The sequence below is a fragment of the Mobula birostris genome, chromosome 11 (assembly GCF_030028105.1).
Source record: "Mobula birostris isolate sMobBir1 chromosome 11, sMobBir1.hap1, whole genome shotgun sequence".
Lineage (NCBI taxonomy): Eukaryota > Metazoa > Chordata > Chondrichthyes > Myliobatiformes > Myliobatidae > Mobula > Mobula birostris.
In genome coordinates, this window is record NC_092380.1 from 18983822 (window position 1) to 19006871 (window position 23050).

The following is a 23050-nucleotide window of genomic DNA, read 5'->3' on the forward strand; positions in this document are numbered from 1 at the left end:
GCATGTAAAATTATGAGTGCTATGGACAGGGTAAACATAAGCAGGTTTTTTCCACTGGGGTTTGGTGAGACTATTACTAGAAGTCATGGATTAAGGGTGAAAGGTGAAATGTTTAAGAAGAACATGAAGGGGAACGTCTAGAGTATAGAGTGACCTCTCAGTGGAAGTGATGGATGTGGGTTCGGTTTCATCACTGAAGAGAGATTTGGTTAAGTACATGGATGGGAGGGGTATGGGGAGGTATGGTTTAGGTCGATGGGCCAAGGGTGAGTAAGGGGAGAATAAGGGCCTCTTTCTGTGCTGTAGTGCTCTACGACTCTAAAGGAAAAGACTTATAATATTAATTCCAGAAATTGTAATTGTAATCAGAAATCGTTTCAGACAGAAGATAGAATATGAGAGGAAAATAGCAAGAAATACATGAAACAAGTTCTAAAGAAAAAGTAGCTGAAGTGAATGCTTCGATGTAGAGGTAAGAGGAAATATAAATATTTAAACCAATGACGGCGATACTACACAATGTGCACTTTTTCACTGTTGGGATGGCAAAGTCCAATGAAAATGAACACTGACTTCCGGGCAGAACAGTCATCCGGCAATGGAGAAGAGTGTCAAAGGAATGGAAGCAGACAAGACGTGCGTTGCTAAAGCTGGAACAAGTCCACAGCAATTAAATTAATGGAGTGGGTCTTCTCATCTGCAATTTTTCAGACCCAACTGCAGCTGCTGTTATCTGATCCTACCTTTCAATACTTCTGCAGAAGGTTTCTGCTGCAGAGGAAGGCTGGTGATATATCTATTGACCTAACTCTCAATGATACTGTCTGTTACGCTGCTGGCGTTTAGGACAGCAGTGAAGGTCCTCTATCTCTGTCTGTTCATACCACTGCACACAGATAAAGAAGGATTCTTCATTGCTGTTTCCGTAACAATGTTTTTGACCAGTCCGGGTTGTTAGCCCAGAGCTGAACCCTCGAATCTGGATGACCGGTGGACCACTCTTAGTCCGGTTTCTACCCTTTGACCCTACCAAGAGCCAAAGCACAAGGCTTTGACTCTAGCCAACATAGCTCTCTGGGTCATTAATGCATGCAAGCCTCCAAACCCTACAAGAAGGTTGTGGTCCTCCTGGAGGATGATCTCATTAAAGACGAAGTAAAAGTCAACTATTCTGGGCATGACGACCTATGTTCTTGGGTAATAGCAAGTGGTTGTGTGGGTGATATTAAAATTCAGTGTTGATAGGTAGGGAAGAATTGCAATACAACATTTACTAAGCCTCCAGGAGGACCACAACCTTGTCATTGGGTTTGGAGGCTTGTGTGCCTCAATGACCCGGAGAGCTATGTTGTCTAGAGTCAGGGCTTTATGCTTAGGCTCTTGGTAGGGTCACACATGCCAAGCAGGTCAAAGGGTAGAGGTCAGACTACTGTAAGAGTGGTCCACCAGTCCTCCAGGTTTGGAAGTTCAGCTCAGGGCTAAGAACCCTGACTGGTCAAACAAAATTGTTATGGAAACAGCAATGAAGAATCCTTCTACATCTGAGTGTGACGGTATTCCCAAGTCTCCACCCAGGTCTAGCATGGCTGACAGTAGTGAAAACCAAAAGGAAGCTACTAGTACAATGAAGGAAGCCCTGAACACCACCAAGGCAAAGACCAAAATTGATTGGCTAAGGATATGGAGGACCTTCACTGCTGCCCTAAACGGGCAGTAAGTAAGTAAGTAATTCAGTGGGGGAATCTTGAGGTAAACATTGCCACCTCCATGAACTCTGCCCAGCAAAGACTGTGACTTACCGATGTCGTGTTCCTGGAGAAGTTTGTCCAGTTGGGGAAGGTATTGTACTATCAGATGACGGAGAACACGCTGGTCAGTCTGCACCCCCAACAGTGTGGTGCTGAAATATGAAGGAGGAACCAGGTCTTCAATAATGGCACACATCATCCAGAAGGCATCCTCCTCCTCGAGGAACAGCAGCAAACAAGCTGCAACCTGAAGGGCATTAAAACAAGGAATTAAACCTCACAGCTAAACTACTGATCAGAAATATACCTGGAACCAGATACACTGGTTGAAGATGAAGTCTATACTGCTTCAATGAAGAGCAGTCGCCACAGTGTAGCCTTAACCTAAATCAGAAAAGCTACTGTCAGTGATAATCAGTGGGAAAAGCCAGAGCATACGGTCTGGGCTGGGCAGAAAGAGAGAGCACGGCTGGGTGGGTAGTGGCCAGGGAAGGAGCACAAAGGTCTGTACTATTGACCATCCTTTCATGCCTGTCAAACAGCTCCCTCTCCCCAAATGCTAGACAACCACCTTTCTTCACTACTTGATTATTCTGGAGGGAATTTGGAAGGCACAGGATAGATATATCCCCAAGATGAAGATCTATTCTTCAGCAAGGATGATGCAACCATGGCTGACAAGGAAAGTCAAAGACGGCATCAAAGCAAAAGAGAGGGTTATAATATAGCAAAAATTAGTGGGAAGTTGGAGGTCTGGAAAGCTTTTAAATACCAACAAAAGGCAACTAAAAAAGCCATAAGAAGAAAAAAGACGAAATACAAAGGTAAGCTAGCCAATAATGTAAAAGAGGATACCAAAAGTTTTTTCAGATATAAAGAATAAAAGAGAGGTGATTGTGGATATTGGACTACTGGAAGATGATGCTGGAGAGGTAGTAATGGAGGACAAAGAAATGGCAGACGAACTTAATAAGTATTTTGCATCATTCTCAACAGTGGAAGTCACTAGCAGTATGCCAAAAATTCCAGAGCGTCACGGGGCAGAAGTGAGAAGCTATTACTAAGGAGAAGGTGCTTGGGAAGCTAATAGGTCTGGATCAGATGGACTACACACCAGGGTTCTGAAAGAGGTAGCTTGTGGAGGCTTTAGTAATGATCTTGCAAGTTTCAGAGGACTGAAAAATTGCAAATGTCACTCTACTCTTTAAGAAGGGAGGGAGGCAGAAGAAAAGAAATTATATGCCAGTTAGGCCAATATCAGTGGCTGGGAAGATGCTGGAGTCCATTTTTAAGGATGAAGTTTCAGGGTACTTGGAGGCACATGATAAAGTAGGCCAAAGTGAACATGGTTTCCTTCAGGGGAAACCTTGCCTGACAAATCTGTTGGAACTCTTTGAGGAAATACCAGACAGAACAGACAAAGGAGAGTCGGTGGATGTTGCTTACTCGGATTTTCAGGCCTTTGACAAGATGCCGCACATGATGTTGCTTAACAAGAGCCCAGGGTATTACAGGAAAGATACTAGCATGGATAGAAGATTGGCTGATTGGCAGAATGCTAAGAGTCGCAATAAAGGAGGCCCATTCTGGTTGGCTGCTGGTGACGAGTGGTGCTTTGCAGGGGCTGGTATTGGGACCGCTTCGTTTCACATTATATGTCAATGATTGAGATGATAGAATTGATGACTTCATGGCCAAACCTGCAGATGATACAAAAACCGATGGAGGGGCAGGCAGTGTTGAGGAAGGAGGGAGTCTGCAGAAGAACTTGGACAGATTGGGAGGATGGGCAAAGAAGTGGCAGATGGAATATAGTGTTAGGAAGTGTATGGTCACGCACTTTGGTGGAAGGAGTAAAGGCACAGACTATTTTCTAAATGGAGAGAAGATTCAAAAATCAGAGGTGCGAAGGGACTTGGGAGTCCTTGTACAGGATTCCCTAAGGGTTAACTTGCAAGCTGAGTCGGTAGTAAGGAAGGCAAGTGCAACGTCAGCAATCATTTCGAGAGGACTAAAATATAAGAGCAAGGTTGTGATGCTGAGGCTTTATAAGGCTATGGTCAGACTAGAGTATTGTGAGCAGTTTTGAGCACTTTATCTAAGAAAAGATGTGCTGCCATTGGAAAGGGTCCAAAGGAGGATCACAAGAATGACCCCAGGAATGAAAGGGTTAACATACGAGGAGTGTATGATGGTTCTGGACAATGTTCCCTCTAATTTTTAGTAGTCAGTGTGCGCAAAAATCTTATGTTGTGCCATTTTTTTTCCTGTGACAAAAGTATGTGCACACTGAATGCACACATGGGACAGTTTATGTAGGTTTACAAAATACTTGACATAAAACTGCACAGAATAACAACAAAATAACATACATATTTAAGTCACACACACAAAAAATGATGGTGAACACAGCAGGCCAGGCAGCATCTATAGGAAGAGGTACAGTCGATGTTTCGGGCTGAAACCCTTCGTCAGGACTAACCGAAAGAAGAGATAGTAAGAGATTTGAAAGTGAGAGGGGGAGGGAGAGATCCGAAATGATAGGAGATGACAGGAGGGGAAGGATGGAGCTAAGATCTGGAAAGTTGATTGGCAAAAGGGAAACGAGGCTGGAGAAGGGAGAGGATCATGGGATGGGAGGCCTAGGGAGAAAGAAAGGGGAAGGGGGGAAAAGCCCAGGGGATGGGCAAGAAGTTATAGTGAGAGGGACAGAGGGAGAAAAAAGAGAGAAAAAAAAGCGGAAAGAAAAAATTCATAACAATGATAATAATAAATAAATAAGGGATGGGGTACAAAGGGGAGGAGGGGCATTAACGGAAGTTAGAGATGTCAATGTTCATGCCATCAGGTTGGAGATATTTAATTTTTATCATATTTAATTCACTCAGTTATTTTTTCCCTCTTCTGTCTTTGGCATTTACCCATTCTTTGTAAACTCTATCTCGACTAATAGAACTTCCTTCGCATTGATAGCTTTTGATTCTCATTAATATATCCAAATGACATTCACCTAAATGGTTTCTCAGCTTGTTTTTGAGTTGATTCATTTGGCTAAAACTTTGCTCACAGTCCGCACTACGCAAGAAAGCTTCCGCCAGTGTCCATCAACTGTGCAAAGTCGCAAAACTGTTCATTTTGAAATACAAATGCCACCATTTGAGAAAAGTTTGAAATCGGTTTGGATATAATTTTTTCTTGCACGAAAAATTTGAAATCATTAAACTGTCTAACCATTACAATATTTTCAGCTAGAAAATCATGATATTTTAGACATAAGGCATTAACTTGTTCATCGCCAAATGTGAAGTCACAATCTGCAATTGTGGAGAAATCAAAAACTGACCATTCTTGTACCTCAACTTTGATCTCCTGAGTTTGATTGTTTTCGCTCTCACTCATCTGCACTCAACCGTAACATGCGCAGCACTCCTGTAACGGGTAATGACGGGTTCTGTATTTACTTGCCAAATGACACTTCAAAAAGTCAAGTCTCCAAATATCATCCCACTTCTTTCCACTAGCAAATTCTCCAGCAACTTTCGCATCACGACAATACAAGCAGGTAACTCCAGTTTCCAAATCATACATAAATATTTCTCGTAGCTGAACGTTCATGACCTCATGAGCTTTCGGTGTAACAGTTTCTACTATTTTGTTAAGCCATTCAACTTTAAACAAATTTGCTGTTGTTTTGTGCTTCATGCCCTTCACTTCTTTTGAATTTGACATAGCGAATCAGTATTTTTTCCAATAAAAACTTAGTAAGCTATCTACAGGATTTGAAACAGATCTTTGTAAACTTTACGATATGAACACTGTCCGCCAAACATGGCTACCGCCGTGATGCAGCCGCACAAACCGGAACAGGAAAGGTGAGGTGACGTAAATTAGTAACGTGCATTGTGGTATTTGAAAAACCGACTAACTAGTTAACAGAAACAGTTAGCTAAAAGATTATTTTCAATAAGTATAATTATTAACTACATTATTTTAGATAACTAACCTTTTATGCGCATATTAATTTCCTTTGTGCACTGGTTGAAAAACGTGTGCATGCGCACATGCACACAGCTTAGAGGGAACTATGGTTCTGGGCCTATACTTGCTGGAGTTTAGCAAAATGAGAGGGACATCTTATTGAAGCCTATCGAATATTGAAAGGACTAGATAGAGAGGATTTTCCTTTCATGGGTGAGTCTAGGTCCAGAGGGCACAGCCTCAGAATAGTTGGACATCACTTAGAACAGAGATAAGTAGGAATTCCTTTAGTCAGAGGGTGATGAATCTGTGGAATTCATTGCCATGAACGGCTATGTTGGCCAAGTCATTAAGTCTATTCGAAGCAGAGGTTGATAGGTTCTTGATTTGTCAGGGTGTCAAAGGTTATGAGGAGAAAGCAGGAAAATGGGGTTGAGGTGGATAATAAGTCAGCATGACGGAATGGCGGGACAGACTCGATGGGCTGAATGGCCTAATTTTTCTCCTCTATCTAGGAATCTGAAGGTGGTGGTGAAAATGGAGTCATGTTGACCACACACAAAATGCTGGAGGAACTCAGCAAGTCAGGCAGCACCTAAGGAGGGGAATAAACAGTCGACATTTCAGGCTGACTTGTTGAGTAAACTCCAAAGTTTTGTGTGTATTATAGTAATCAAAAACCTGACCCAGATTCTGAGACCCAGCTCCAGGTCTGTGCTGCCACAGTAAAACAATAAGGCAACAAGGCCTCAAGCTGCCTCAAACCCCAGCCCCATCTCTCCCCTTCCTTTATCCCAGGTTGCGCTTATCCTGGGTTACTTCCTCCATCTGACCAGCCATTTTCAATTAATTATACACATGTAACCACAAACCTCACTGTTTTCATCATCATCTACCACAGGCTTCACTTCACTCCTCGACCCCCTTTTGCTATTGCTTCCTCTGATTAACGTTTCCTCTGCCCATTCCGTCCCACAAAGTGGACCACTTCACTTTTCTCATCATTTGACCTCTTGCACGGTGTTCACTCTGCCATGCAGCTGCCTCCACTTTCAACCTTTGTGTCATCTACAAATTTGGAAAGCGTAGCTTATGCACGCAAGTCTGAGTCATAGATATGCATCCAGAAAATCAGTAGTACCTGTCCCTGTGGAACTCCACTGTACACTTCCCTCTTTTACTTCTCTTATTTTTCTGCCTCTGAACCAACTTCTATCCCTGCATCCCCAATTCTACGGCCTTGATGACAACCGTGCTGCATGGCATGTTCGGCAAGCCCCCATCTGCCCATCATTTCCTTCAATGACGTTTTGTTTGTAAGCTACAAATACTATCATGTTTGTCACCTTAACAGCTTTATGCTGACTCCTTCTCATCAATAAGCACTTGATAATTCCAGCACTGATTATGGATTCTGTAATATACCCCACTAGTGGGGGTCAAACGGACAAGTTTGCAGTTACCCTTTATAAATAACATCATCATCATTCAGTGCTGTGTTGTATGATGTGGGCGATCATGGTCTTGACCTTGATTGTTCTTGGTAAATTTTTCTACAGAAGTGGTTTGCCATTGCCTTCTTCTGGGCAGTGTCTTTACAAGATGGGTGTCCCCAGCCGTTATCAATACTCTTCAGAGATTGTCTGCCTGGTGTCAGTGGTCGCATAAGTAGGATCTGTGATATGCACAAGCTATTCATATGAACATCCACCACCTGATCCCACAGCTTTGCATGACCCTGACCAGAGGGGCTAAGCAGGTGATACGCGTTGCCAAGGGTGACCGACTGGCTAGCGGAGGGAAGGAGTGCCTTACACCTCCTTTGGTAGAGACGCATTTCCAGTCCACTACCCAAGCTTGTGGGTTGTGTAACTATCGGTATACCCCTTTTCAAACAGGTGAGTAAAACGTGCAGTCTTCTGAAGCACCGCATCAGTGAATCCACAGATGCTGGGAAGATATAGGATCTCTCCACCCATGCCTTCCTCCACAGCCTCAGGATGCATTCCATCTAGATCAAGAGAGTTGTCCAGTTGAACTGCAGCTGGCTTTCCGGTGCCTGCTGTTTCTCAGCCATGAGCTAAACCATAGTCTCAACTGCAGAGCTTGTTTTGTTTGAAACAGTCTAACACAAAGCACAAACTCAATAAGTGCCACATAATATCCATCATTTAAAAAAAATTGCGTACAAGGCCACTCAGCCTATCGAATCTATGACAGCACACAGAGCAATTCCATTCCCCTACAACCTGCTCTCAGCACACTCACATCAGCCCACCCACCTGCAATAGGGGCAACGGTACAACGGCCAATTAATCCAATGTCTTTGGGACGTGGGGGGGAACCGGAGCATCTGGAGAAACTCCAGTGCTATTCCAGGGAACTCAGCTGCTGGAACTGTGAGGCACCAGTCCTCCCAGCTGTACCACAGTGCTGCCCGAAGTCACCATTAGTCAACGACAATTATCTAAGCAGCATTCGGTTCCCAGGGGCGAGCTGCTGCCAACTTCCTGAGATGAGTCATTATATTTGCATTTTAAATGGACCTAATGACTTACTTGAGAAACGGGTCTGAACAACAGGACTGCCAGTTGACGAAGATAAGGTTAGCGAGGGAGGCTGCCGCATGTTTTCGGAGTTTCAGACACCCTGAGTGTTGACCTCTTTCAAATGCATTTACAGACAAATACACCAATCTGCATGCCTGGGAGCATTGTGCTCCATTTGCTATGGCAAAGATATTATTAAGCTGGAAAAAGTGTGGAAAATCTATAGAAGGATGTTGCCAGTGACTGAATTATAGGGAGAGACTGGACAGGCTAGGATTTTATTCCTTGCAGTGTAAGAGACAGAAAGGTGATCTTATAGAGGTGCCTAAAATTGTGAGGGACATAGATAAGGTGAATGCACTCAGTCTTTCCCAGAGTTGGGGAATCAATAACTAGAGGGCATAGGATTAAGCTATGAGGGGAGAGATTTAATATAAGCTTGAGGGGCATTTTTTTTTGTTACACAAAGAGCAACATGCACCAAAATGTGGAAGGAGCCTTCGGGGGAAATGGTTGAGGCAGGTACAAGAACAAGTTTTAAAACAGTTGGATATACAGTGCTGTGCAAAGGTCTTGCCTTGCCTTGCGCGCTTAACTCCTGGTGGAGTCGTCTGGGTGCCGTCATGACAAGCTTTGCACCAGTCTGTTCCATCTGTCACGGTTGTGTGCCAGAGCCTGGGTCACCACAAGTGTTTTCCCTGTCCATTCTTTAATGGTGTCCATCCATCTTTTCCTCCGTCTGCCTCTCCTTCTTTTCCCCTCCACAGTTCCTCATAGAACGATCTTTGCAAGGCCACTGAATCTTGTTACGTGGCCGTACCATCTCAGCTTTCTTTTCTTCACCGTTGTGAGAAGGTCTTCATGGGGGCTAATGTGGTGCTGGATGGTTTTGCGGACCAGCTCGTCTGTGATGTGGTCCAAGTATGAGATGCCCAAGATGTTGCGATAGCACATCATTTCCAATGCCTGTATCTTCCTCTGTAGCTCTGTTGTGAGGGTCCATGTCTCACATGCGTACAGGAAGATGGAGAATTCCAATGCACACAGGAGTCTGATCTTGTACTTCATGGTGATGTTGCTGTCCCTCCATATTGTCTTGAGTTTGGATAGTGTAGTCATTGTCTGTGCGGTTCTTGCCAGGACTTCTGGTCTTGATCCTTCATCACAGGTATTTGAACTGCTGCACTGTCTCAAGTTTCTGACCATGGACTAAGATGTCTGTTGTGATGGCACTGTTGGCATTTGCCATGAGCTTGGTTTTCTCGGCACTTATTTCCATTCCAAACTTTGTGGAGGCTCTGTCAAGATGGCTGACCAGGTTGGCCAGTTTGTCCTCCTTTTCTGCAAGTCCATCTTGCAAAGGTCTTGGGCTCATACATAGAGCTAGGGTGCCCAAGACCTTTCCACAATACTGCATTTTGTCAACATAGAGCGGAGAGCGAGTTTGTAAATCCGGCAGGAGTAAAGGATGTTGGGAATTGCAAGGGTGGAGTGCTGCAAGAGGGGTGTGGGTCAGGTGGCAGAGGAGTGCTATGGGTATGGGGGTGCCATGGGTGCAGACATATCTAAGCCCTGAGACACCAGGCAAGGTTATTTGATTCCAAACAATTGGTTTATTGATCATTACAGATTGTCTCTTTGTTGCTTCCTGCTCCCTCCTCTCTCCCTTCCCCTTTTCCCAACCATGATTCCCCTCTCCCTGCCCCCTTCCCACTCTCCGTCCACAATAGAGACCCAAATCAGAATCAGATTTATCATCACTCACATATGTCATGATTTTTTTTTGCTGCAGCTGTACAGTGCAATACATAAAATTACTTCAGTCCTGTGCAAAAGTCTTGGGCATGCCAGCTATACATATGAGCCTAAGACTTTTGCACAGTATTATACATAAATTAGGAAGGTTTAGAAGATTATGCACCACACGTTAACAACTGGAACTAGGTTGGATGGGATATATTGGTCAGTACAGATCAGATGGGCTGAAGGGCCTGTTTCCCTGCTGTATGCCTCTATGAACTCTTGTCTATGTAAACCAACTTCTGACTTCACACTCCTCTGAAACAATATTTTGTGTTAGTTCCACAGTGCTTAATATTGCCTCTCCAAATCGATGTTCCTGAGTTTGCCAATGATGCCAAAACTTGTAATGTGGTTGACAGCAGGGAGAAAGCTCAAGGCTCACGGAAGCATGTCAATGAAATCTGAGCCAGAACAGAAAATGCTGGAAAAGCTCAGCAGACCAGGCAGCATCTGAGGAAAGGATAAGCGTCAGCTTCTCGGATCCGAGACTCCATATCAGAACTCAAGGGTTTGGTTAAGTGGGGAAGAAAAAACACAGCAAATGGAACTCAATCCAGGAAGTGTGAGATACGGACTTCGGAAAGCAAATATGATGCATAACAGAACACAGTATTGATGAACACAGAACCTTGGAATCACAGAATCGTTATGACATTGGAGACCATTCGTTCGTTCGTTATGTGCCGTGTCATATGACGTGGATGGTCATGGTCTTTATATGACCTTGGTTGTTCTTGGGAATTTTTTTCTACAGAAGTGGTTTGCCATTGCTTTCTTCTGGGCAGCGTCCTTATAAGACGGGCGAACCCAGTCATTATCAATACTCTTCAGAGACTCTCTGCCTGGAGTTAGTGATCACACAACCACAACTTGCGATATGCACCAGGTGCTCCCATGGCTTCTCATGACACCGATCGGGGTGGTGGGGTGGTCTAAGCAGGTGCTAGACCCTGCTCAAGGGTGGCCTGCTGGCAAGCGGAGGGAAGGAGTGCCTTACACTCTGGTTGGTAGAGACATATCTCCACCCCGCCACTGAAACGTGACTAATAGCGGCTTTATTAGGGAAGGTTCGACTGGCTTGGCTTGTATCTGTGGGAGTTTAGTGGAGTCAAAAGGGGCAACTGATGAGTCTTAATAGTTAAATGTGGAGAGGATGTTTCTTCTTGTGGGAGCAAAAAGAACTGGGACACTCTTTTAAAGTCAATTTGCGCAGTACTGTAGCGATTTTATGCACTGCACTGTACTGCTGCCACAAAAAAAACTAATTTACAATAGACAATACAACAGACAATAGGTGCAGGAGTAGGTCATTCGGCCCTTCGAGCCAGCACTGTCATTCACTGTGATCATGGCTGATCATCCACAATCAGTACCCTGTTCCTGCCCTATCCCCATAACCTTTGATTCCTCTATCTTTAAGAGCTCTATCCATCTCTTTTTTGAAAGCATCCAGAGACTTGGCCTCCACAGCCTTCTGGGGCAGAGCATTCCATATACCCACCACTCTCCGGGTGAAAAAGTTTCATGACATATGTGAGTGATGATATAATGGGGAGCGTCTATGAGGCAGTTTTTTTGGAGACACAGAGAGTCCATGACTCTTAGGGTATTACGTTTGCTTGCCTGCAGCACCAAATGGGAAAGGAAGCTGTGAGAGAGAACATACAAATCTGCACAGGGACGTGGATAGGTTCAACGAATGGGCAAAAGTGGGAGTGGGTGGAATAAATTTCTTGCTATCCACTTCGGTAAAAAGAATAGAAAAACAGAATATTATTTAAAAAGTTTGTCGCTAATGAGTACAAGTGTTCAGATACATCTGGGAGTCTTAGATTAGTATGTCCAAGTTCGAATTTCAAAGTAAATTTATTATCAAAGTATATATAAGTCACCATATCCAACTCTGAGATTTATTTTCTTGCAGCATACTTAATAACTCCATAATAGAAGAACAACCAAAACAGAATCAATGGAAGACCACACTAACTTGGGTGTTCAACCAATATGCAAACACAATAAACCGTCCAACTCTATCTTTGAAAAGGCTGTGAGAGTCTGGATACACTTGAACCAGAGGTAAAAGATATTTGAATACATTTGAACCAGAGGTAAAGAAAGAAGTAAAAAAGAATGAAATAATAATAATAAATAAATAAGCAATAAATATCAAGAACATGAGATGAAGAGTCCCTGAAAGTGAGTCCGTAGGCTGTGAGAACATTTCAATGATGGGGCAAGTGGTTATCCTCTTTGGTTCAAGATAGTTGAGAGGTACTAACTGTTCCTGTTCCTGATATATATAAAATGAATATAATCCCTGTAATATTTCCTAATGGCACAGGTGGTTCTGCTTGCATGAAGTAATAGCGAGCGTGGAGCATTGGGAATTTAGGATGGAGGAGAATGGACAAAGACATGGTTTAGTCAGAATAAAAGGGATGGTCTGCAATGGACTAGAGCGGAAGTCAGACTACTAGATAAAGTTTGACCATGGGACCAAGGGAAGTAAACTACAAAATATTGACCTGTGTAAGGGTTCTAGGCAAACAAACCTCCACCAATCTCAGCCAATAAGGATATCAAGAATATGGAGGAAAAGATCATACCATTCCTGTTCCCTGGCAGTAACCAATCTCTGGATATAGCCATGCCAGCCCACGTAGGATTCGCCGTAATCTTGGAACACCAATGCTGTCCATGTTGGAGAAACAGGTGTTACTTGGCATTGTGCGCAGCAGGTCTTTTTCAATCTGAAACGAAGAAATAGTCAAATTAGCAGACAAATTAGAACTTGGCTACCTAACCAGACCGGACCCAGCTACGCAGGTCAGGTCCAGGCTTAGTGTAGATCCTGCGGAGCAACACTCACAAAACGCTGGAGGAACTCAGCAGGCCACGCAGCTTCTATGGAAAAGAGTAAGCAGTTGATGTTTCAGGACTGGAGAAAAAAGATGAGAAGTCAGAGTAAGAAGCTGGGGGAGGGGAGGAAGAAGTACAAGGTGGTAGGTGACAGGAGAGGGGAAGGGGGTGAAGTAAAGAGTTGGGAAATTGATTGGCGAAGAGAGCTGGAGAAGGGGGAATCCGATAGGAGAGGACAGAAGGCCATGGAAGAAAGGGAAAGGGGAGGAGCATCAGCAGGAGGTGATGGGCAGGTAAGGAGATAAGATGAGAGAGGGAATTGGGAATAGGAAATGGTGAAGGAGAGGGGGGCATTACTGGAAGTTCAAGAAATCGATGTTTAGGCCATCAAGTTGGAGGCTATCCAGACAGAATATAAGGTGTTGCTCCTCCAACTTGAGTGTGGCCTCATTGCAGAAATTAAGGAGGCCATGGACTGACATGTTGGAATGGGAAGGGATAGAATTAAAATGGGTGGCCACTGGGAAATGGTGCTTTTTTTGGCGGATGGAGTATAGGTGCTCGGTGAAGCAGCCTCCCAATCTACGTCAGGTCTCCTTCCAGACCTCCTTTGCCGAGCATCTACGAAGGCAGGGGGATGGGAATCACCAGAGACACATTCTATAAAGATCAATAAACCTAATGGTGTCTTGCCTGCTGTCTCGGGGCTGGGCGTGCCTGCATCCGCACCAACCCCATGCCTCTGACACTCCTTCTCTGCCACCTATCACACACCCCCCCCCCCCCCAATCCGTGGCACCTCACCCTCACCATTCCCAACATCATTTGCTCCCGCTAGATTTACAAACTCACTCTCCACCCCACATTGACAAATACAGTACTGTGCCAAGTCTTAGGCACCCTCAAGATATATATATATACACACACATACATATATATATGTGTGCGTGTGTGTGTGTGCTTAAGACTTTTGCACAGTACTGTACATTCCAACATTCCTGCTTGGTCATGGGTTTAAACGCCTCTTAAACATTGCCATTCTATCAGCTTCCACCACCTCCCCTAACTGTTTTTGAAGCACCAATCACTCGCTGTGTAAAAATACTTAACTTTACTACAGTGCCAGCGATCTGGGTTCAATTCCGTTGTTCTCTGTAAGGAGTTTGCACGTTTTTCCCACAACCACATGGGTTTCCTATGGGTACTCCAGTTTCCTCACACATTCTAAAGATGTACGGCTTAGTAAGTTGTGGGCATGCTCTGTTGGTGTTGGAAGCATGGCGACACACATGAGCTGCCCCCAGCTCATCATGCGGACTGTGTAAATTGTTGATGCTAACAACGTATTTCACTGTATGTTCGGATCTACATACAGTAAATAAAGCTCTTAAATAATGTCTGCCCTTAGACAGCTCTGTCTCCACTTCTACATGACTGAGTAATTGAATTAATTATCAGCTATCTTAGAAGTGTTGCAATTTCATCTGGTTAAACAGGTAACAGCACAAACTCTGTTGGTGATTTACTGCCTCTGCTCTCCCTCCCAGTAGCTTTCAAACTCACAAAAAAAAGCTACTGAAATCTTATTCACGCAAACACGAGGAATTCTGCAGATGCTGGAAATTCAAGCAACACACATCAAAGTTGCTGGTGAACGCAGCAGGCCTGGCAGCATCTCTAGGAAGGGGTACAGTCGACGTTTCAGGCCGAGACCCTTTGTCAGGACTAACTGAAAGAAGAGCTGGTAAGAGATTTGAAAGTGGGAGGGGGAGGGGGAGATCTGAAATGATAGGAGAAGACAGGAGGGGAGGGATGGAGACAAGAGCTGGACAGGTGATTGGCAAAAGGGATATGAGAGGATCATGGCACAGGAGGCCCAGAGAGAAGGAAAAGGGGGAGGGGGGGAACCCAGAGGATGGGCAAGGAGTATAGTCAGAGGGACAGAGGGAGAAAAAGGAGAGTGAGAGAAAGAATGTGTGTATATAGATAATAACGGATGGGGTACGAGGGGTAGGTGGGGCATTAGCGGAAGTTAGAGAAGTCAATGTTCATGCCATCAGGTTGGAGGCTACCCAGACGGAATATAAGGTGTTGTTCCTCCAACCTGAGTGTGGCTTCATCTTTACAGTAGAGGAGGCCGTGGATAGACATGTCAGAATGGGAATGGGATGTGGAATTAAAATGTGCGGCCACTGGGAGATCCTGCTTTCTCTTATTCAGTCTTCTGACACCATATTCCCTACAATGCAAAGGATTGCTGCTGATATTTTCTCCCCAAGCTCTCAACTCAGCCTTTCTGAAATCCTCACCTATTCTTTTGCCACATACTAATTTAACTTTTCCAGTGCTCCCTTCACACCCTTCTACTCATTCAGAATTCTTCTCCTCATATCTTAACCCCCATCCTCGCATTTGCAATCTGGAAGAAGATGGTGCCAGTGAACAACTTGACAAGGGTGACATCCTCCAGATAGTTCACGAAATTACTTCTTTCACTTCTTTTTCTTTCAAGTGTGGTTCTGCTACTGTTGGAGCCTGTGATCTACATTTTGGTGGTGTGTTTTTGGACGCACTGAGCAATCTAGTGCTTTGCTGTCTCTGAGGGTGTTCCGTGAGGCGTGTGGCCTCAAGACCAAGAAGCCTGCAGACAGGCTGCAAGCCCACGACCGACACCATTTTTCGTCGATTAAAATGCCAAGGAAGATTGAAATCATCGAGGTGAGGGGGTTGTTCAGCCTCTCTCTCACTGCTGCTGGAATAAGGTGTTTGTGTGTGACAGTCCCTCTCTCTCTCCTCCCTTGCTTGCTGCTCCCAGAGGAAGGTCCCTGCATTCGGATGGTCTCTCTCTCTCTCCCTCTCCCTCCATGCTGTCAGAGGATGGTACCAGAGTTCTTGGGGAAGGTCTAATCGATGTGGTTTGTGGATTGGACTCTGCAGTTCACATTATGATATGTTTCTGCTTTTTGGTTGCTTCTTTTTTTGTTGCTATTTTGGGCAATTTTGAATCGGGGCACCCTGCAGATAACGAACACTGAGTTGAACTGAAATATGCCTGGACTCTTTCGATTTTGCATTTTATATTGTGTTTTTCTTTTTTTTTGTTGTCGTTTGCATGATTTTGTTTGTGTGTGGGGGGTTTAATATTTTTACTTGAATGGGTTCTGTGGTATTCTGTTTCATAGCTGTCTGTGGGGAAGAAGAAACTCAGGGCCGTATACTGCATACGTACTTTGATCATAGAGGTACCTTGAAAGCTTAATAAACTACACCGACTCACTGCCCTCCAAAAGAGCACACTGCATTTATATAACAACTTTACATAATCTTAAACTGCCTCACGGAAGAACAATCACAATGAAAAGTACACTGATTCACCTGCGATATTTAGTCAGATCACAAACTATCAATGAGGCAAAACTTTTAAATACATCTCAAAGGAGGAAAGAAAGACAGAAACAACAGGAATTCTGCAGATGCTGGAAATTCAAGCAACATACATCAAAGTTGCTGGTGACTCAGCAGGCCAGGCAGCATCTGTAGGAAGAGGTGCAGTCGACGTTTCAGGCCGAGACCCTTCGTCAGGACTAACTGAAGGAAGAGTGAGTAAGGGATTTGAAAGTGGGTGGGGAGGGGGAGATCCAAAATGATAGGAGAAGACAGGAGGGGGAGGGATGGAGCCAAGAGCTGGACAGGTGATTGGCAAAAGGGATATGAGAGGATCATGGGACAGGAGGTCCGGGAAGAAAGACAAGGAGTGGGGGGGGACCCAGAGGATGGGCAAGGGGTATATTCAGAGGGACAGAGGGAGAAAAAGGAGAGTGAGAGAAAGAATGTGTGCATAAAAATAAGTAACAGATGGGGTACGAGGGGGAGGTGGGGCCTTAGCGGAAGTTAGAGAAGTCGATATTCATGCCATCAGGTTGGTGAAAGAAAGACAGAGATTGATCAGTGTAGGGACGATGAGATAAGAGAGGGAGGTGTAAGGCTGCAGCGGGACTTAATGTTCAGCTACGTGCAGATCTCCATATTTAAAATGGTTCAGGTCCTCTTGCCTCCTTGCCTACTGTAAACGGCTCCAATCCTACAGCACCTTTACTCACAGAATTCAATGTTCTGATTGCAACCTTCGAGCACTTCCCTTTCACTGCACAACTAATGGTCATGTCTTCGAATGGTGGGCCAGATGGCCAGTTTCTGGGCTCTATAGTTCTGTAGCTGCAAAGCTCCAATTGGCCACACTGAATGCATTCTCAATTAACCAAAGTGCATGTTCTATGTACCCACACTGGATGGCTGGTTCACATCGCTGATCCACAATGTTTACACGGCTCTGCGCTGAACTATGGGACTGGCTTGCGGACTTCAGTTCAGAGCGCTATTTGCTTGTGGTTTTATTTTCTCTGCACATAATGGGTGTTCGGCAGTTTTTATATGAATTCCTTATTTTTTTTATGGGTTCTTTTTATGGGCGTGATGTGTTTTATTTTCTCTCTGCACATGGGGTGTTCGACGGACATATATATATATGGGTTTCTTTGCTTCGTGGCTGTTTGTTAGGAGAAAATCTCAAAGTTGTATAACGTATACATACTTTGATCATAAATGTACTTTGAGCTTTTGAACTTCGATCACCGGTTGTGCCTCCATGAGGCACCGTGGAACAGTAAAACACTATATAGTTACTTTCTGTGGATAATATTTCATTATTAAAGTTATTTACACTGACTCCTTCACCTGTTTAGCTGCAATGCCACTATCGTTGGAGCTGTTTTTGACGATGTCACGGTATGAGGTTTCAGTGTTCCGTTTCTTCTGCAAAGCTCCTGACAACCGCATCCAGATCTAGAGAGAGACAGGATTAATAAGAAACATCACAGAACTTCAAAATCAGGCTGAGAAATAACAGAGCAAGAAATTTCAAATTTTAGGTATGGGGTTGGGGCGAGACAAAGAATTAAGACTGAATCAAAACCAGGAGTTAAAGGACAAGTACGTGTCTGACCGTTTATAGGAAGGATGTAAATAAGATTGAAAGAGTACAGAGAAAACTTACAAGGAATTTGCCAGGACTGGAGGACCTGAGTTGTTAGGAAAGATCGAACAGGTTAGAACTTTATTCCCTAGAACGTAGAAGACTGAGGGGAGATTTGATAGAGGCATACAAAATTATATGGCGTATAGATAGGGTAAATGCAAGCAGGCTTTCTCCACTGAGGTTGGGTGAGACTACAACTAGAGGTCATGGGTTAAGGGTGAAAGGTGAAACATTTATGGGGAACATAAGGGGAAACAACTTCACTCAGAGGGCAGTGAGTGTGTGGAATGAGCTGCCAGCACAAGTGCTGGATTTCAACTTTTAAGAGAAGTTTGGATAGGTACATGGATGGGAGAGGTACGAAGTGCCTTGGTCTGGATGCAGGTTGATGAGACTAGACTAAATGAGCCAAAGGGCCTGTTTCTATGCTGTAGCTTCCTATAATTCTATGACCAGGTATTAAATGAAAACTCTAAACAAAATGATGAAAAAATAAGAACCACTATTAAAACTTATCTTACAGTAATACATTCTGTTCATTATAAACTGGAGGCACCAATCAAAAACTAAATGTTGTAAAAGCAACTGAGAGATGGCTGCAAGAAAACACATTAACTGACAACAAGACACTGTAGAATATGAAATACTCAGAGAAGAAGGAGAGGTGAAGTAGCTGTGCATATTAGGAATAACAAGTCATATCATCAGTAAGAAAGTGCCTTTATATTTTTAGAAAATTGGGCTTGTCACCAAACATTAACAAACCTCTTCTTTCTACAGGGGCACAATTGAGAGCATCCTGACTGGCTGCATCACTGCCTGGTACGGGAACTGTACCTCCCTCAATTGCAGGACTCTGCAGAGAGTGGTGTGGACAGCCCAGCGCATCTGTAGTTGTGAACTTCCCACAATTCAGGACATTTACAAAGACAGGTGTGTAAAAAGGGCCTGAAGGATCATTGGGGACCCAAGTCACCCCAACCACAAACTGCTTCAGCTGCTACCATTTGGGAAACGGTATCGCAGCATAAAAGCCAGGACCAACAGGCTCCGGGACAGCTTCTTCCACCAGGCCATCAGACCGATTAATTCACGTTGACACAACTATATTTCTATGTTATATTGACTATCTTGTTGTACATACTGTTTATTATAAATTACTATAAATTGCACATTACACATTTAGACGGAGACGTAATGTAAAGATTTTTACTCCTCATTTATGTGAAGGATGTAAGTAATAAAGTCAATTCAATTTAATTCAGATGTACTGTTGAATACTTGGGTGGCGGGGTGGAGATGCGTCTCTACCAAAGGGGGTATAGGGAGTTCCTTCCCTCCTTTAGCCTGCAGGTCACCCTTGGGCAAGATGTAGCACCACCTTAGACCTCCCCCCCCCCCCTACCGACCAGGGTCACGTGAAGCTGTGGGAGCAGGTGGTGGATGGTCGTATGAGCAGCTGGTGCTTATCACGTCCTGGTTATGCAACCACTGATGCCAGGCAGACAGTCTCTGAAGAGTACTGATAATGGTTGGGGTCACCCATCTTGTAAAGACACACTGCCCAGAAGAAGGGAATGGCAAACAGCTTCTGTAGAAAAATCTGCCTAGAACAATTATGGTGAAGACCATGATCGCCCAGGTCATAATGAATGAATGTACCATTGAATATATGCTGACTGGTTGCATCAACGTAAGAAGCTGCAGAGACTCAGCCCAATACATCATGGACACATCCTTCCCCAGCATCGGTAGCATCTAAATGAGGCACTACGTCAAGAAGGTAACATCTATCATGAAAGATCTCCACCTTCTGGCCCTTGCTATCTTCTCACAACTACCCTCGGGCAGGAGGCACAGAAACTTAAAGTCTCATGTCACCAGGTTCACGCACCAAAAACCATTTAGTTCTTGAACCAACTGGAACCAGGTTACTACAGTTTAGAAACACTATGACTTGCTTTGATTACTTCGCCTTAAAATGGACTTGTTTTGTTGGTCTAATTGTACTTTCTTGTAAATGCCATGTATAATTTATGCTTAACTTGTGCTTTTCTTGTGACTGCTACTGTAAGTTAAGTGCATATGACATGGAACTTGATTGTGGCTTTAAAATCCGCACAGAAATACACAAAGAACAGCTAAGGACTTCCTATCACTGGCAGAATGGTGGGTGCATTCGAGTCCTGAATAACAAACCAAGCTTGGAGGCATTCCTCAATTTACAAATGCTTGAAATCTAAAATAAAAATGGTAAGTTCTGCAAAAACTCTGCAGTCAGTCAGCTTCTGCGGAAAGAGGAACAGCTGAGGCTTCAGGTCGAATTATTTTCATCAGGACTAGGAGAGTCCCTTCAACCAGAGCTTACTCATTTGTGGTGAAGGGTCTTCAATATGGAACAATAACTGTTCTTCTCTCCACACATGCTGCCTGACCTGCTGAGTGTCTCTGTAATTTTCTGTGTATTTCATACATGTTAAACAATTGGTTTCGGAGAGAGCTTCCTTGTTACAGCTCCCTGTGAGAATTTTCTGCTGCAATGATTCCTGTACCAGCAGCGTACGTGCAAGAGGAATATAATACAGCTCTGCACATCGTTTGAAATTTTGGGCCCCCTATCTAAGAAAGGCTGTGCAGTCATAGGAAAGAGTCCAGAGGAGGTTCACGAGAATGATCCTGGGGATGAAAGGGTTAATGTATATGGTGTGTGTGATGGCTCTGGGCCTGTACTCACTGGAGTTTAGAAGAATGGGGAGGGGGGTGTGCGAATCTCACTGAAACCTATCAAATATTGAAATGTCTAGACAAAGTGGACGTGGAGTGGATGTTTCCTATAGTGGGGGTGGGGGAAAGGTGGGGGGGTCTAGGACCAGAGGGAGCAGCCTCAGTATACAAAGACATTCCTTTAGATCAGAGATGAGGAATTCTTTCAGCCAGAGGTTGGTGAATCTGTGGAATTGATTCATGGGGAGGCCAAGTTATTGGGTACATTTAAAGTGGATGTTGATAGGTTCTTGATTAGTAAGGGTGTCAAAGGTCACAGGAAGAAGGCAAGAGAATGAGGTTGAGAGGGAAAATAAATCAGCCATGGAATGGTGGAGCAGACTCGATGGGCTGAATGGCCTAATTCTGCTCCTATGTTTTATAGCCTTACGGTCTTATTTAAACAAGCCATAGATTGCAATGTCAGAAGATCCCTTGCTCTCCTGACTCCTCTCACATTTTGCCACAATTTCATTTTTTTCTTTCAAATTCAGATGCGTGGACCAGTGATTCTGACCTTCTAACCATATGCTTAATCTTTCACCCCCTCTCTCTATTCATAGATTTACAGTAATAGAGTTAAACAGCACAGCAGCCCAACCCATTCACGTTAACCAGGTGGCCTACTAAGAGTTAGTCCCATAAACTTTTCTCCTCATGAACTTGTCCAAATCTCCTTTAAACATTGCAATTGTACCCACCGCTACTACTTCCTCACCTTATCTAATCTCCTCATGATTTTATAAATCTCTACATGTCTACCCCTCAACTTCCTTTGTTCCAGGGAAAACAGTCCTAACCTATCCAGTCTCTCCTCATAACTCAAGCCCTCATGTCCCAGCGACATGTTTGTAAATCATTTCTGTGCCCTCCCAAGATTAATCATGTCCTTCCAGTTCTGACAGGATGACCAGAACTATACACAAGACTCCAAGTGCAGTCTCTCCAACATGTTGTACATCTGTAACATGATGTCCCACGTTTGTACTCCATTATAACATTGCTGCCCTTTGTATCACTTAGGGCAGTTCTAGGGGTGACATTCAGGATGCCTACTTTTACCATGTAGGAAATGTTACCGATTATTAATAGCATGGAAGTGTGGAAATATATCTGTAACCCTGAATGCTTTATGAATTTATAACTTTTGTAAAATGTAATGTGACAAAATGGAACCTGTGTGATCCCAGAGTGCTTTGCTGGTTTGTTGGTTTGCTTGCATGGAGACTTACAAGGAGTCTGTATGTGTGCTTTATCAAATCAAAGATCCAAAAATTCAAAGCACATTTATTATCAAAGAACGTATAAATTATACACCTTGAGTTTAGTCTGTTTACAGGCAGCCACATTAAAAAAAGACCAAAAACCACTGCTCAGAGAAAGACAGGAAAAAACCCCACAAATTTTGCCAACTATAGAAGCAAGCCAACAGCATTTCGAACCAGATTGAGTCTCTAGATCCGCTCCTGGAGCAGCCGGAGTAGGCCCAAGACTCGATCCCAGTTCATCACACCAGTGGGGCAAAAACGCATCGCAAGCTGCATTGTTTCACAGCCTCAGCGCCGTGGAGAAAGGGATGAACATTGCAGGAGAGCAAGCAAAATCAGCCAGACCCTTGCATCTATTGTCTTATGGGGGAAATGTTTTGACAACAATATAGCTATCATGGGGGAAGAAGCCTCTAAAGCCGAATGTCAGGAACTAGAGGCAGATACAGATAACAGAAGAATGCCATTATGTAATGGAACGACCTAATTACTTATCTGTAAAAGTATAATAGTTGTTTGTTTAAGCTATAAGATTGAAGCTATTTACCAGACAATAATGTGTGGAGTGGCTTCCCTTGCAAGTAAAGAATAAAATGTGCCTACAATTCGATCCACTCTGAATTTGTTGTAGTTTGTTACTGTACATTAGAAGACCTAGCTGAATCGTACACAACAAAAGTGGCAAGATTTAACAGATGTCTGCTGTCCACCTGATGAGCATTTTTATAATTCTATTACTTACATCCAGCTTAGTATTAATGGTTATAACTTCGGAGAAATGCATGCCTTTAGACGCTACCTCGAACAAAATTGGATAATAAATTATGATGACTCATGATACAGTGACCTCAACAAAGAAGAAAGGAAATTTGATGTGCATTATTCCTGGAAAATGGATTCATAGATGAGAGTCATGTAGCCAAAAGAGTCAATGGCATTGCATTGCTGCAAAAATTCTTCAGTGCAGAATTAGTAAATCAATTTGCAAATGTTGACGTCAGTTATCCAAAATTAAATGGGCAGAAGGTCTAGACAAAGGGGTAAGGA

At 43.7% G+C, this 23050-nt stretch overlaps 1 protein-coding gene across 1 annotated transcript in view; it reads right to left on the reverse strand.

Annotated features, from left to right (window-relative positions):
- sgsm3 (small G protein signaling modulator 3) overlaps positions 1 to 23050 on the reverse strand; it is a 116650-nt gene that overhangs the window by 65610 nt on the left and 27990 nt on the right. The window contains exons 8-10 of the mRNA XM_072271829.1: positions 17672 to 17779; positions 12685 to 12828; positions 1800 to 1995 (exon numbers count right to left, since the gene is read on the reverse strand). Of these exons, the coding sequence (XP_072127930.1) occupies positions 1800 to 1995; positions 12685 to 12828; positions 17672 to 17779 (448 nt within the window). The remainder of the gene's footprint in view (positions 1 to 1799; positions 1996 to 12684; positions 12829 to 17671; positions 17780 to 23050) is intronic.